The following is a 15,586-nucleotide window of genomic DNA, read 5'->3' as shown; positions in this document are numbered from 1 at the left end:
GATAATACGCTACCAAAAATAACGAGAGACGTGTCAAACAACGCGTATTGACCTCAGTATTAATAATCCGAAAGATATTAAACAAAAACCGAAAAATTACCCGCGGGTCCCTCCGAAACCGGGGGTGGTATCCATAGTATTTTTGCGCAGAACACCTTTCTGCATTGACGTCCTTCAGCCGCGCTTATAAAAAATTACCTTGGGTGGGTGCAAAACCGGTTTGGAGACCAAAACTATATCCGCGCAAAACACTTATGTTTACACTTTTTTTTGTGGGTACAACAACATTACAACAACCACATGAAAATAGCCAACTTCAACTGCAAATATCTCCCGGCGGAGATACAATTTTTCTTTTCGGCCTTCGGATCATTGTTGTTGTTGGTCAATACCCGTCTTTTGACACCTCTCTCGTTATTTTTGTTAGCGCATTAGCAGTCGACCCCTCAGCTAGACTTTTACTGACAATTCAAACACCAATTTGCTTTTTTTAAAATTGTTGCAAAAACTGCGCAAAAAAAATTGTTCTGGAGTACATTTTTGCACGGAAGGAAGATCACATAGGCAAAATTTTACTCTCTATGATATTCCGTTGAGAAAAATTTGACCCGCAGTATTGATGCTAGCTAGATATTTTCATTTCCACACCTTGGACTTGAAGATTTTCCATACAAAATTTTATTTTTCAAATACTTTAAGTCTTGAACATTTGAATATTTGTTTTCTTTGGATATTTCATTTTTGTTCTGTAAAGTATTTGAAAAATAAAATTTCTCGACCTTTTGGGGGGGGGGGGGGGGGGTGTCCCCTATACCCCCCGTAGATCCGCGCCTGACTTGGATCTTGATGCTGTAATACTCTTAATTAACCAGAATCAACCCCGACATACCCATACATATACAGCTTTAAATGTATTCCCACATTACAACATTCATGTTTTCAATTGCAATGTGGAATCAGCAAGTTTCCTCGGACTTGTGAGGGGGGGAGGGATATTGCTGACAATTCGTGGTAGGTGCGCTATTGGGTGGAAAAGAGCACTACTGCAACAATAAAAACTTTGCCGAAACTCACCATAAATTGGCCTTTTAATGAGAATCATTTCTAGTAACTGATTTATTTCGAAAATTCAAATGTGACCTTTGACAAAAAAAGACAGACCTCATGTTTCCCTGTTGCTAGCTCTACGTTAACCAAACTTTTGATATATACACTCAGACAGAAAAACCACAAACTTTCAATGAGGAAAGCACTTCCTAAATAATTTCCCTTGCTTTTAAGAAAATCTTCCATGAAATGAGTAAAAACTTTTATTTTTGTATAAATCTTGCAAATAATTTCACCGAATATTTTCGCACAATTTTTTCCAATAGTTTTTTGTTCAATCTCAGTAGAACGTGGGAACATCATTTACACAAGTTTGCGTCCAGTACGAGGTTATTTCTCTTCCCTCCGTACATTTTTGTGTACGGCTTGTAAATTAAAATAGAAAATGAAAGCCAAAAGAGTCTATAAAACAACTAAAAAATCAGACAGCCGACGGCAGATATCATAACACGGAGGCCAACGTGGTGTGATGATTGCGTGATCTGGCTACAACACCGACGGTTCGGGGTTCAAGGCCGAGCAAAGCAACATCACAAATTTAGAAGAAAGTTCCTTCAATAGAAAAAAGTTTTTCTTAGCAGAGTTGCCGCTCGGCAGTGGATTGCCGAACACTGAAAAGCTTCTCTGTGAAAATTCATCTGCCTTTGTAGGTCCCGTCCCGCCAGTTTGTAGGAAACTTGAAAGGGGCCCGACGCGAATTGGAAGAGAAGATTTGTCTAAATTCCCTCGGGGATAAGTCGCGCCAAGTAATAATTATTTTTTATCATAACACTTCATATCGACTGCTAAGTGGAATATCGCCTAGCTGGGCCACCGTTTCGAAACGCCTTATCTGAGAAACTTTTGAATAACGCCCTATTTCAGAACTCGTTCAAAATACTTTATCCGAGCTCATTTTGACATAAGCATGGGTGTTTATGAAAAAAAATTTGAGAAAGGGCGTTCTTCAAACCAATTCTGAGATAGAGCGTTTTGAAACGAATTCTGAAATAAGCCGTTAAGTTTAAACGGCAGCGAATTTTGGGGTGATAATCCACTCAGCAGTCGATATGAACAACAAAATATGAGAAAAGTTATATAAAGGACAGGGGCTTTCAGAATTACAATTCAATCAAACAGTCAAGTTTGCATTTTTTGGTTCCAAAATTAAAGCAAAACAAGTAAGGAAGGTTAAGTTCGGGTGTAACCGAACATTACATACTCAGTTGAAGTTATGGTGGCAACATAAGGGAAAATAACCATGTAGGAAAATGAACCGAGGGAAACCCTGGAATGTGTTCGTATGACATGTGTATCAAATGTAAGGTATTAAAGAGTATTTTATGAGGGAGTGGGCCATAGTTCTATAGGTGGACCCCATTTAGGGATATCGCCATAAAGGTGGACCAGGGGTGACTCTAGAATACGTTTGTACAATATGGGTATCAAATTAAAGGTATTAATGAGAGTTTTAAAAGGGAGTGGTGTGAAGGCGTTTTCCAGATATCGACCAAAATGTGGACCAGGGTGACCCAGAACATCATCTGTTGGATACCGCTAATTTATTTATATATATAATACCACGAACAGTATTCCTGCCAAATTTCAAGGATTTTTTATTTCGCCCTGCAGAACTTTTCATTTTCTTCTACTTAATATGGTAGGTGTTACAACCATTTTACAAAGTTTTTTCCAAAGTTATATTTCGCGTCAATAAACCAATCAAATTACCATGTTTCATCCCTTTTTTCGTATTTGGTAGAGAATTATGGCATTTTTTTCATTTTTCGTAATTTTCGATATCGAAAAAGTGGGCGTGGTCATAGTCGGATTTCGTTCATTTTTTATACCAAGATAAAGTGCTTTCAGAACTAAGTTCAGTAAAGATATGTCGATTTTTGCTGTAGTTATCGTGTTAACGGCCATGCGGAAGGACGGACGGACGACCGTGTATAAAAACTGGGCGTGGCTTCAACCGATTTCACCCATTTTCACAGAAAACAGTTAACGTCATAAAATCTATGCTCCTACCAAATTTCAAAACGATTGGTAAATTTTTGTTCGACTTATGGCATTAAAAGTACACTAGACAAATTAAATGAAAAAGGGCGGAGCCACGCCCATTTTGAAATTTTCTTATATTTTTGTATTTTGTTGCACCATATCATTACTGGAGTTGAATTTTGACATAATTTACTTATATACTGTAAAGATATTAAATTTTTTGTTAAAATTTTACTTTAAAATTTTTTTTTTTAAAAGTGGGCGTGGTCCTTCTCCGATTTTGCTAATTTTTATTAAATCTACATACAGTAATAGGAGTAACGTTCCTTCCAAATTTCATCATGATATCTTCAACGACTGCCAAATTACAGCTTGCAAAATTTTTAAATTACCTTCTTTTAAAAGTGGGCGGTGCCACGCCCATTGTCCAAAATTTTACTAATTTTCAATTCTGCGTCATAATTTCAACTCGCCTGCCAAATTTCATCGCTTTATCTGTCTTTGGTAATGAATTATCGCACTTTTTCGATTTTTCGAAATTTTCGATATCGAAAAAGTGGGCGTGGTTATAGTCCGATATCGTTCATTTTAAATAGCGATCTGAGATGAGTGCTCAGGAACTTACATACCAAATTTCATCAAGATATCTCAAAATTTACTCAAGTTATCGTGTTAACGGACGGACGAACGGACCGGCGGACATGGCCCAATCAAAATTTTTTTCAATCCTGATGATTTTGATATATGGAAGTCTATATCTATCTCGATTCCTTTATACCTGTACAACCAACCGTTATGCAATCAAACTTAATATACTCTGTAAGCTCTGCTCAACTGAGTATAAAAGGTAAAAAGCAGCCCTGTAGTAAATTGAAGGTTCGAAACTTAGTGCGAAAAAGTTTTATGAAGTGCTTATACAATCAGTGAATTCAATGTCCGTTGCAGGGACCCAAACTGTGTCGTTTTTGTGATAAGATTCCTTCGGAAAAAATAATTTCCGGACTTTTAATTGTTTAGTCCGAAAGAAATTATTAAATCCAGACTTTTTTTAAGAACAGAATCAAAGTCCGGCCCTATAACTACAGAACCGCTCATGCTTCATCATAAAAATGATATGGTTATCCCCGCGATACCATTGACTTTCACCAATGACAATTTTTTCACCCGTACTTTTTTGAGTTTTAAAAAATAGCTATTAAGAGTTTTGATAACAGAAGATGGTATGACGAACAAACTTAAAAGCCCTAGGCGGAACTAGGACTCATAAAATAAAATAACTCTGTTCTCTTGGCAACCTAATTTGTTTTTACTCAATCTCTTCAGATTGTGTTTTCACTTACGCTTCCTTTGTGACTTCAACTTGAGTCCGGAAATTTAAAATAGTATATTAAGTTTGGCCAATGTTTATAGGTCCTTAAATGAGATGCCAATGCTCAAACATCTTGGTGATTAAGGAGTATGCTACCTGTGGCACGTTCTCAACTTGTCCTTCGCCATTTTCAAACAATGGAAAATGGCAAGGATAATTCCACTACTAACGCCTGGAAACTAGCTAACGAATGTGAGTCATATCTACCGATATCACTCCTTCCGCCAGTAACAAAGACGTTGGAAACCCTCTTGTTACCTTATTTCACTACAAATCTTAGCCACACTTTAGCATGGCTTCCGCAAAATGCATACCACCGCACTACTCCAAGACATAGAAGGTTCGCCCCTTACTCTTGTCAAAACTAAACTTAGGAACAAACCACAAGCCCCTGGAGAATTAAACAGATAGTGGCACAAGGTTGTGTCCTATCACCACTACTGCTGTTTAATTTCTATATATCAAGGCTGCCTTGCTCCCGAAAGAGTTCCTATCATTTATCGCGATAATGACAACAGGACATGGACCTTCAATAGACAATTTAGTTTTTTCTAAAGTCTTTTCGTTTCTTTTTCTTTCACCAGTCTTTCTGGTTTCTTCACATCGCGCGACCAGGTGCTATCAACAACCACATCCACGGTCACTCTATTTACGACGTGCAAGGAACGATGACGCAAATTTTGGATGTTCACTTCGATGGTGTTACGCTACCGACTGTCAGTCACCCAAATATCTTGGGGGTTACGTTCGATAACTCTGTTACTTTCAGGGTGCAGGCCTCCGAAATTATATGTAAAGTACAAAGCCACAACAAAATATTCAAGTTGCTTGCCGGCAGCACTTGGGTAAAAATTAAGAAACACCGCTAACAGCTTACAAAGCAATTGGCCGGCCGCTCATATGCTACGCGTCACAAGTCTAGTCGCCCGGTCTAAAAAAACCGCCGTGGTATGATGATAGCGTGCTTAGAAATAAGTTTTTTCAATTAGAAGAAAATTTTTCCAAGCGGGGTCACCCTTCGGCAGTGTTTGGCAAGCGCTCCGAGTGTATTTCTGCCATGAAAAGCTTCTCAGTGAAAGCTCATCTGTCTTGCAGATGCCGCTCGGAGTCGGCATGCAACAAGTAGGTCCCGTCCCGCCAATTTGTAGGAAAAATTAAAAGGAGCACGACGTAAATTGGAAGAGAAGATCAGCATAAAATCTCTTCGTAGGTTATCGCGACTTACATTTATTTATTTTTATTTAGAAAGGGTTACAGGCCTGTCAAAATGCTGCACTAAGAACTGCCACAGGATGTCTGATTTAGCCATGTCCTTCTGTATGTGCGTATGTCTGTTTGAACGCTAACTAGTCTCTCAAGTTTTGTGATGTCTTGATGGTATTTGGTAAGCGGGTAAAAATAAGTGTCCGATTAGTCATTTGTCGAACCAATGCTAATATCACCCATACAACCGATTGGTTTGAAAAGAAGGCTTTCGCTATATCTTTCTCATTTAACAACTGGAAATATGATATATCGTCAGATTATTGTTCAGCTCCTTTGATGAAAGGTATGAGGACTTCGGCACAAGACAGTCCCATCCAGGGGGAATTCAGTACAAAGCTGTGTTATCCCATCAGCTGATTACTTATTCTTGACAATTTCTAAGCTACACCTTGCTACAACAAGATGTCAGTTAATCGGAATCAATGCTAATTGTTTAGGCGAATTCATATAAGGCAAGGCGAATTCAGTACCAGGTGTTGTTATCCCAACAGCTGATTGCTTCTTCTTGATTATTTTCTATACAACGCCTTGTACAACAACATGTCAGTTCGCGAAACCAATGAAAACTTTTTTTGACTTGACATTCTTCTGCACGGTGAATTGGTAGAATTCGCTTTGCCTGGTACTTAATTCGGTTTGCCTTGTATAGATTCGCCTTGATTTGTTGGTTTTAATATTTTTTGTTTTCTCTGATAATTGTCAATAATATTTCTTATTCAGTTGATGTATTTTAAAAGTACTTTCGTAGCTATTTCCGAAGTTTTAAGAGTCTTTTAAGGGTGTAAAAAGTGTCTTAACCCTTTCGAATCTGTTGGTACGCCGTATGTACCACAAATGCCCCGATTCTAGTTTGGTAACAACACTCTTCACCACGGTAACGAAATCATGTGGCAACTTTTACAACCTTTTGGTATTCTACCCGCGAAAGTAGGTGGTTACATCGAAATAACCACACAACAGCTGTTGTTTAGAAAAAGGCAAAACTGATAATTAAAGCATTGTAAGCGCAAATAAGTAAAGATAATTGTTACGGATACTTGCTGTTCAAACTGTAATTTTTATATTTCATAGCAATCCATGTCAATAATATTCAGAAAGCAGTTTTGCCTTTGAGTTTTGAATTCATTGGGAACATTTTCTTGTTTAAACTATAATTTTTTGAAGCGCTAAAATAATTTAAATAAACATATATATAGTATTGATTTTTTCCCAACAATAATAGTAAAAAAGTGTTGCCTCTTGCTATACATTATATATTTGTTTACATTATGTACTTTCACAGAATAAATTACAATATACCTATGTAGCAACTTATCATGCATAATATACATATACATCGTCCCGTTTATTCGTTAACCTCGTATCTACAAGTGAGACATTTTCGGTAAAGCGAACATGGTTGCCACACCATTTTTTCATTTGGGACAAAAATTCATCGAAAAAAGGGACCAAAGTTTTTGTTTTATTTTATTAGTATAAAACACAAAATTTTAGGATGTTTCCATATACAATTTTACTAAACATAGTGAAGACTTTCCTTTAATTCAAGCTTAACAAACAAATATATGTACATGCAACCAAAAATGGTACTATATTTTGACATAGGATAAGTTTATGTCTTTCACCAACCAAACGTTGTGAACCTAGTTTTGGTCACAAAGCTCATGTTTCTAGCATTATGTTGTTGATTGCAATGAAATAAAATGCATAGTGCAGTTAGGCTTTAGTAAGAAACGGTTCAAAATTTGTTTTCTGGTGTTGCCTACGGGAATAATTTTATACAAAACATTTCTTCCGAAATCAAATCTCTTTTGCATTTGTTTCCTCCTGTCTTCGAGTTAAAATATTTCTTGTGCCAAGATACTTAGTTTTCAATTACCTTGCGTGGCTTAACACCACAATAGTCCTGGAATTCCTTAAACTCATTGAGCTAGGTGAGAAAGATTTAATTATCAAAGTGCCAAAGGAGAAGAAATGCATAGAATTTCTTTGTATAAGTTTTGAAAGTGTTAGGCGCGCGGCAGAGTGCTCGCTATAAGCTATGCTAGGCGAGAAGCAATTTTTATTTTCATATATTTTACATAGTGTTGTAAAACCGATCGAAATATCTAGCCGTTTTTAATATTATTATAAAACAAGAGTTTTGTTTGATTAGTCGGTTATTTCATCAACAATTAAAGACAATGTGTTTGCCAACACTTTTCTTTTTAATACCTAGCATAAATATATCCTAGGTGAAATGTTATTGTTCTGGTACATTTTACTGACTGAGCAATTTTTTATGGCGAGAGTTCCATTGGAGTAAATTCAAAATTATATGGGGACTAACGAAAGTGTGGCGAATTTTTGGGCAATATTGTGAATTTTTACCTGAGTGAAAAAGAAAGAAAAGCACCAATCGTGGCTACTGCCTAAAAAGGACCAAAATTGAAGAAAATGGACCAGCGGACCTAATGGGGTTGGAACGACCATTTTTGGTCCAAATGGACCAAAGTGGCAACCGTGAAAGCGAAGAAAAATACCTTTCAAATTTCTCCACAGACACTGGTGAGTTTCTCGATGATGACAGCGTTTCCACTTGGGCCAGAATCGCGAATAAAAGAAACTGGTAACGATATTCGGTTACATAATGTTCTGGGAACTATTTTACCGGTAACGCTCAGAATCGGGGCATAAATGGATATCATATTGGACTAAATCCTCAAAATCATAAAAAATGTACCCAACCAGGCTTTTTTGTTTGTCTAAAGGTGCATATAACAAGTAAGGAAGGTTAAGTTCGGGTGTAACCGAACATTACATACTCAGTTGAGAGCTATGGTGACAAAATAAGGGAAAATCACCATGGAGGAAAATGAACCTAGGGTAACCCTGGAATGTGTTTGTATGACATGTGTATCAAATGAAAGGTGTTAATGAGTCTTTTTAAAAGGGAGTGGGCCTTAGTTCTATAGGTGGACACCTTTCGAGATATCGCCATAAAGGTGGACCAGGGGTGACTCTAGAATTTGTTTGCACGATATGGGTATCAAATGAAAGGGGTTAATGAGTATTTTAAAAAGGAGTGGGCCTTAGTTCTATAGGTGGACGCCTTTTCCAGATATCGCCGTAAAGGTGGACCAAGGGTGACTCTAGAATTTGTTTGTACGATATGGGTATCAAATGAAAGGGGTTAATGAGTCTTTTTAAAAGGGAGTGGGCCTTAGTTCTATAGGTGGACGCCTTTTCGAGATATCGCCATAAAGGTGGACCAGGGGTGACTCTAGACTTTGTTTGTACGATATGGGTATCAAATTAAAGGTATTAATGAGGGTTTTAAAAGGGAGTGGTGGTAGTTGTATATGTGAAGGCGTTTTCCAGATATCGACCAAAATATGGACCAGGGTGACCCAGAACATCATCTGTCGGATACCGCTAATTTATTTATATATGTAATACCACGAACAGTATTCCTGCCAAGATTTCAAGGGTTTTTTATTTCGTCCTGCAGAAGCTTTTCATTTTCTTCTACTTAATATGGTAGGTGTCACACCCGTTTTACAAAGTTTTTTTCTAAAGTTATATTTTGCGTCAATAAACCAATCCAATTACCATGTTTCATCCCTTTTTTCGTATTTGGTATAGAATTATGACATTTTTTTCATTTTTCGTAATGTTCGATATCGAAAAAGTGGGCGTGGTCATAGTCGGATTTCGCCCATTTTTTATACCAATACAAAGTGAGTTCAGATAAGTACGTGACCTAATTTTAGTAAAGATATATCGATCTTTGCTCAAGTTATCGTGTTAAAGGCCCAGCTGAATTTTTTTTTTAAAGTGGGCGTGGTCGTTCTCTGAATTTGCTAATTTGTATTAAGCATACATATAGTAATAGGAGTAACGTTCCTGCCAAATTTTATCATGATATCTCCAACGACTGCGAAATTACAGCTTGCAAAACTTTTAAATTACCTTCTTGTCCAAAATTTTACTAATTTTCTATTCTGCGTTATAAGTTCAACTCACCTACCAAGTTTCATCGCTTTATCCGTCTTTGGTAATGAATACCGCACTTTTTCGGTTTTTGGAAATTTTCGATATCGAAAAAGTGGGCGTGGTTATAGTCCAATATCGTTCATTTAAGTAGCATAGCGATCTGAGATGAGTGCTCAGGAACCTGCATACCAAATTTCATCAAGGTACCTCAAAATTTACTCAAGTTATCGTGTTAACGAACGGACGGACGGACGGACATGGCTCAATCAAACTTTTTTTCGATCCTGATGATTTTGATATATGGAAGCCTGTATCTATCTCGATTCCTTATACCTGTGTGAGCTCTGCTCAACTGAGTATAAAAAAAAGTTGTAACTGCCAACCAAATTATTTTTATGGAAGATATTTATTTTATTTACAAGCTTTAGCATATTTAGTGAAACATTTACATGGATTTGCTTGAGTTTGTGGGTTTCAGTGAGCTGGCACTTATATGTACCAACAGTGCCTCTCTTCAAACAAAAAGTATTTTCTCGTCTTTCTTTTATAAAGAAATACCATCTCGAAAAAACTGAGCTCAGACAAAATTACCGTGCTGCTGATTGATGAAATACTTGATTCAGATTACGATGATACAGGCACTGACTTTTTAAACGGAAATGATGATAAATATTTGCTGAAATTGGGTTCGCACGGCGAAGAATCTGGTTCCCCTTCATCGTCCAATAGTGAGCTATCAGATTTTGAAATCATTATAGCACCGAACGAATTTGTGGGATCCAACTTAGCACAAGACGATAATGAGAATTACATCTCAACAAACTTTAGGTTATAGTCATCTCTTTGAGAAAATTCCATACCTATACATAATATAAGTGATTACCGTGGACGTAATATAAGTCCGGAAATTCCTCTCATTTCTTTGCCCTTTCAAAATTTTTCAAAATATGTTTCCTCGAAGCCTGTGCATGTATATCGCACAATATACAAATGACCCCATTTCTGAGTTTCAAACCGCAAAAAAAAGTTCAAATATAGTAAAGACTGATACAAATTATGATGGGCTCTATGTTCGTTATGACTTATAACAAGCTTCCGACTTTAAAACATTATTGGTCAAAACATTCTTCAATAAGTAATGCTATTATCAAGACTGCAATATCTCGTGACCGCTATAAATTTTTGGCATCAAAATTATATTTTGCATTTTCTCAGAAACCAACTGATTGCAGTAAAACTTATTACATCGACGATGCTGTGCAGTATTTGAAAAGTACATTTCAAAAATACCGGCAGTATAAGGTTAGGCAGAAAAGAGATGAGTCAATGGCAAAGTTTAAAGGAAGATCATCCTTAAAACAATATATGCCACTCAAATCAGTAAAACGTGGAATAAAAATGTGGCTGCGATGTGACTCTGAGACGGGATACATATATGATTTCAATATATATAACGGAAGAGAACAAAGTCAATACGATGGAACTTTAGGCGAACGTGTGGTTAAAGCTTTAGTTAGTAAAATTAAAGAAAAATAGAAAAAATTGACCACCAACAAACGAAAAATGGGATAGAAATGAGTCCTCGTTCAGGGTCAGCACATCTGGTCATTAATATCAGGTATTAAAGGTATTAAAACTGCAGCCGTACGCGGATCCCAATCACCGAGCCGTTTATCACTTTGCAAGATGTGCTTCGCAAAATATCATACTCAAAAATAAATTAGATTCATACATAATTTTCGAAATTTAAGAATTGTGTGTTTACTTTTTAAACATTTTTCTTGGAAGTAATATACTTTTTTGTAAAACTTTTATTTTTTCCAATAAATGATTATCCATCAATAGCAAAATTTTTTATTATTATTGTACGTTACACGAGCTTATCTGGACCCTGAATAGATTGGTATTGAAAATGAGCGAAATCGGATGATAACCACGCCCACTTTTAATATATATAACATTTTGGAAAACACAAAACCCAGATTATTTAGTAAATAATACACCTAGAATGTTGAAACTTAACGCGTGGACTGATATTGAGACTTTTGATACAAATTTGAAACAAATTTTTACAATGGGCGTGGCACCGCCCACTTGTGATAAAATCAATTTTACAAATACTATTAATTATAAATCAAAAGTCGTTAAACCTATCGTAACAAAATTCGGCAGAGAGGTTGCCTTTACTATAAGGAATGCTTTGAAGAACTTTACTTTCTAAATTGAATTATAACTTTAAATTGGAAAACACAAAAATGTTTGAAAATGGATGTGGCACCTTTTATGACTAAGCAATTTTATATTCCAACAGAACCGCCGTCATACGAAGAGATTCTAGAGGCGATAACCAAATTGAAAAACAATAAATCTCCCGGTCCCGATGACCTTCCATTAGAACTTCTCAAGTATGGTGCGGACGTCACTGCCCGTGCCCTACATCCTATTACACAGTCAGCGTGGACAGGCTCCATAATTCCTGGTGAATGGAAAGAAGGGGTTATAATCACTATCCCAAAAAAAGGCGATCTCAGCCAATGCAAAAACTGGCGCGGCATAAGGTTCTAGCATTCATCATACTGCCAAGAATATCACCCACGCTCAGCGCACAATTATGTAAAGAACAGAACGGCTATAGACCAAATCGATCTTGCGTGGACCACATCAATACCCTACGAGTAATCATACAACAGTCTAATGAATGGAGATCGCCATTATATCTTCTCTTCGTTGACCTTGAACGTGCGTTTGACACAATCTTCCGTGACGCGATATGGAGTGCGCTGCAAAACGGCGGCGTCCCAGAGAAAGTCATCGACATGATTAAGGCCCTTTACAAAGATGCAATGATCAGTGTACGCTTCAAATAAAAAAACAGCAACAAATTTAGCATAAACAAAGGCCTACGACAAGGGTGCGTCCTATCACCGCTGCTTTTCATAGTAGTGCTGGACGATGTCCTGAAGCGCACAAACGCAGAGGCCCCAGATGGGTTACAATGGAGGCTGAATCAGAAACTAAGCGATTTAGACTACGCTGATGATATCGTCTTCACTACTCACACACTAGCTGCTGTTGCCGCAAAACTCCAGCGACTCGAAATCAACGCTCGTGCAGTTGGTTTGAAAATTAACTACGCAAAAACTAAGCTAATGAGATTGCAAACAACGAACACATCTCCTCTCCAACTTGTATCAAATGACAGCACTACCATCATTGAGGATGTAGGAGAATTATGCTCTCTTGGTAGCCAAATTACTAAAGATGGCGGCGCAAAATCGGATGTATTTGCAAGGATCTGTAATGCACGAACATGGCCGAGTATGGCGCTCTCGCATACTGTCTATGAAAACAAAACTGAGGATTTTTAACACCAGCGTGAAATCAGTTCTGTTATATGGATCCGAAACCTGACTTGTCTCTGGCCGCATTAACCGACGACTGCAAATGTTTATAAACAAGTGTCTGAGAATAGTCTGCCGTATCTTCTGGCCAAGAACAATCAGTACCGCCGATCTACTGTCACTCACAAACAACCCCCAATCTACACTGAAATTACAAAACGTAAATGGGGTTGGACCGGTCACACTCTCCGCAGAGAAGATGACAACGTTTCCAAAATGGCCTTCCAATGGAACCCACAAGGAAGCCGGCGCAGAGGACATCCTCGACAAACTTGGATGCTTACGATTTTCATTGAGAGCTCTTCCACCGCCACCTGGAATAAAATAAGACGTTTAGCTACTGATAGAAATCGTTGGAGAGCGTTTGTCTCCGCCCTATGCTCAGACTAGGAGCGATAAGTTGTGCTTCTGTATGGCTATGGCATTAGTTTTAACTTTTGCGAATGTCAACTAGATGTTCAATTCTATTTAGGAATATAATAATAATTTTCTAATATTCGGTCATAACTCGAAGAAAAATTAACATATCGTAATGAAATTGTGTACCTCACATATTTTCCTTATAGCAGAAAATATTTCTAGTAAAAATAGACGGGATCGGTTATAGGCCACGGCAACTTAGATATAAAACAAGTTTAAAAGGGTCGTAGACTAGAATAATAAGCCATAACTTAGCAAAAAATAGTTTTGAATCAGTGATATTTCACTTGTCAAGTTTTATTGTAAGAGGAAATGGGGAGACATTTTTTTTTAAACGGGCGATACCACATGTTATGTAGAAAAGTTATTTATCTGAAATGAAATGTACAGTTAAAGCTCACGCTGAGTATATAATGTTCGGTTACATCCGAACTTAGACACCTGTACATGTTGGTATTATATTTAGATCTGGGGGAAATTTTTTAACGTCCACGCCCAATTTTTTTAAGAAACTATTTACATATGTATAGGTAGTATGTTTCAGCTTACATATCATTTAATATTCTTGACATTTCTCTTTTAATAATAATATGAGACAACACGCTGGGTATATAATGTTCGACCTCGCCCTAACTTAGACTTCCTTACTTGTTTATTTCGTGTATTGCGAAAATATTCGCTTGTTCTCTAGAAGAAATCGCAAGCTCTGGCAATGCAGCGATTTAATTGAATGTCGAGCAGTTCGCGAGCTTGAAGAGAATTTATGGATTCGAAAATCGAGCATCGAAAATTTTCCAGAAATTTTAAGCGCCAGTCGTATGTGTATATTTTGAATTGCTTAATTAAATTGAAGTATTCGAGTCAACAAATTATATAATCGAATCACCGCATCAAATTTTATCCAATTCTCGAAAAAAAAAATTCTTAAGTAAATATTAGAAAACAAATTTTCACACTTACCCGAAATGTATTATCGATGCCACAATCCAAATTCAATGCATACTCATCCACCGACAATGGCTCACCAAATGGTTGTTCAATTTTAATTGTTGGACTTAAAACCGATGCCAATTGATTTATGCCGACGGCTGAATTAGCGGCAGCAGCAAAAGCGCCTTCCACAAATATCGGCGTAGGAACACCGTTCAAACAAGCTGTTGAAGTATGCGTAATAGGTGTTGAAGCGGGTGTAGGCGTGGCACTAGACACCGTTTCATGATACGGTGCAACCACAAATGATGGATACGAACGATATTGATGCGAATGCGTATGCGGATGATGATGATGATGATGTGAATGCGTCGGGGGAGCTGTTGGTGCCGGCGGATGGTGATGGTGATGATGATGATAATGTGGTGGATGGATATGATGTGATTGCGTTGGTGAATAGTCACGATGATAATCGCTGTGCGTATGTGTGCGATGCGACAATTGTGGTCCCTTATACCAGGTACCATGCATAATCATCTAAAAGCGATGAACGAGGATTTTGCGAGTGTTTTTTTTTACGATCTCGCCTTTAAGAGGTGCTCGAAATGTAAATTTTGTTTTTACTTAAAGCGATTAGTTGTTGTAAAAGTTCACTTCACTTCACTTCACGTTACATATATACTCATAAGAGATAAATATTAGTAGTACACTTTGTTTTTTTTTTTTTTTTTTTTTTATAAGCCGGGGCTTTTTTATATTTCTTCCTTTTTGTAAAAATACGAGTGTACACATTAACAAATTTTCAAAAACCAAGAAATAATATAAATTTGATCTTTTTTTAAATGTTTCTATGTGATGCTTTTGCTATTTTCACTGTATTTGTGTTAACTTGCTTTCTTGTCCGTCCCCTAATTTTAGTGCAGAATTGGTTTATCTTACTTTCTCTTCTTAGCAACTTCGCTAAAGCCAGAAAAGTTAGCAAGATGTGGCCCATTGATTGAAAAATATGGAAAACGCACATTTGGAAAAGGCGTGAATGTGAAGTTCTCATGAAGTTCGAATTGTAAGCATTCAATAAAATACCCAATTGATTCAAGGGGTTGCGTGGACAACCCTGTCAGCCCAGTCAGCCTCA

The 15,586-nt window shown here is 37.1% G+C and overlaps 1 protein-coding gene across 3 annotated transcripts in view; it reads right to left on the bottom strand.

Moving 5' to 3' along the window:
• Positions 1-15,586, bottom strand: part of LOC137236496 (zinc finger protein rotund-like) — a 371,834-nt gene that overhangs the window by 346,411 nt on the left and 9,837 nt on the right. For all 3 annotated transcript variants that reach the window (XM_067759172.1, XM_067759171.1, XM_067759173.1), the window contains exon 2: positions 14,482-15,215. In XM_067759172.1, coding sequence (XP_067615273.1) covers positions 14,482-14,988 — 507 coding nt within the window. In that variant the 5' untranslated portion in view covers positions 14,989-15,215. The remainder of the gene's footprint in view (positions 1-14,481; positions 15,216-15,586) is intronic.

The sequence above is a fragment of the Eurosta solidaginis genome, chromosome 1 (genome assembly GCF_040869045.1).
Source record: "Eurosta solidaginis isolate ZX-2024a chromosome 1, ASM4086904v1, whole genome shotgun sequence".
NCBI lineage: Eukaryota > Metazoa > Arthropoda > Insecta > Diptera > Tephritidae > Eurosta > Eurosta solidaginis.
The sequence above is the reverse complement of the archived record's forward strand: the minus strand, read 5'-3'. Positions and strand labels throughout refer to the sequence as shown.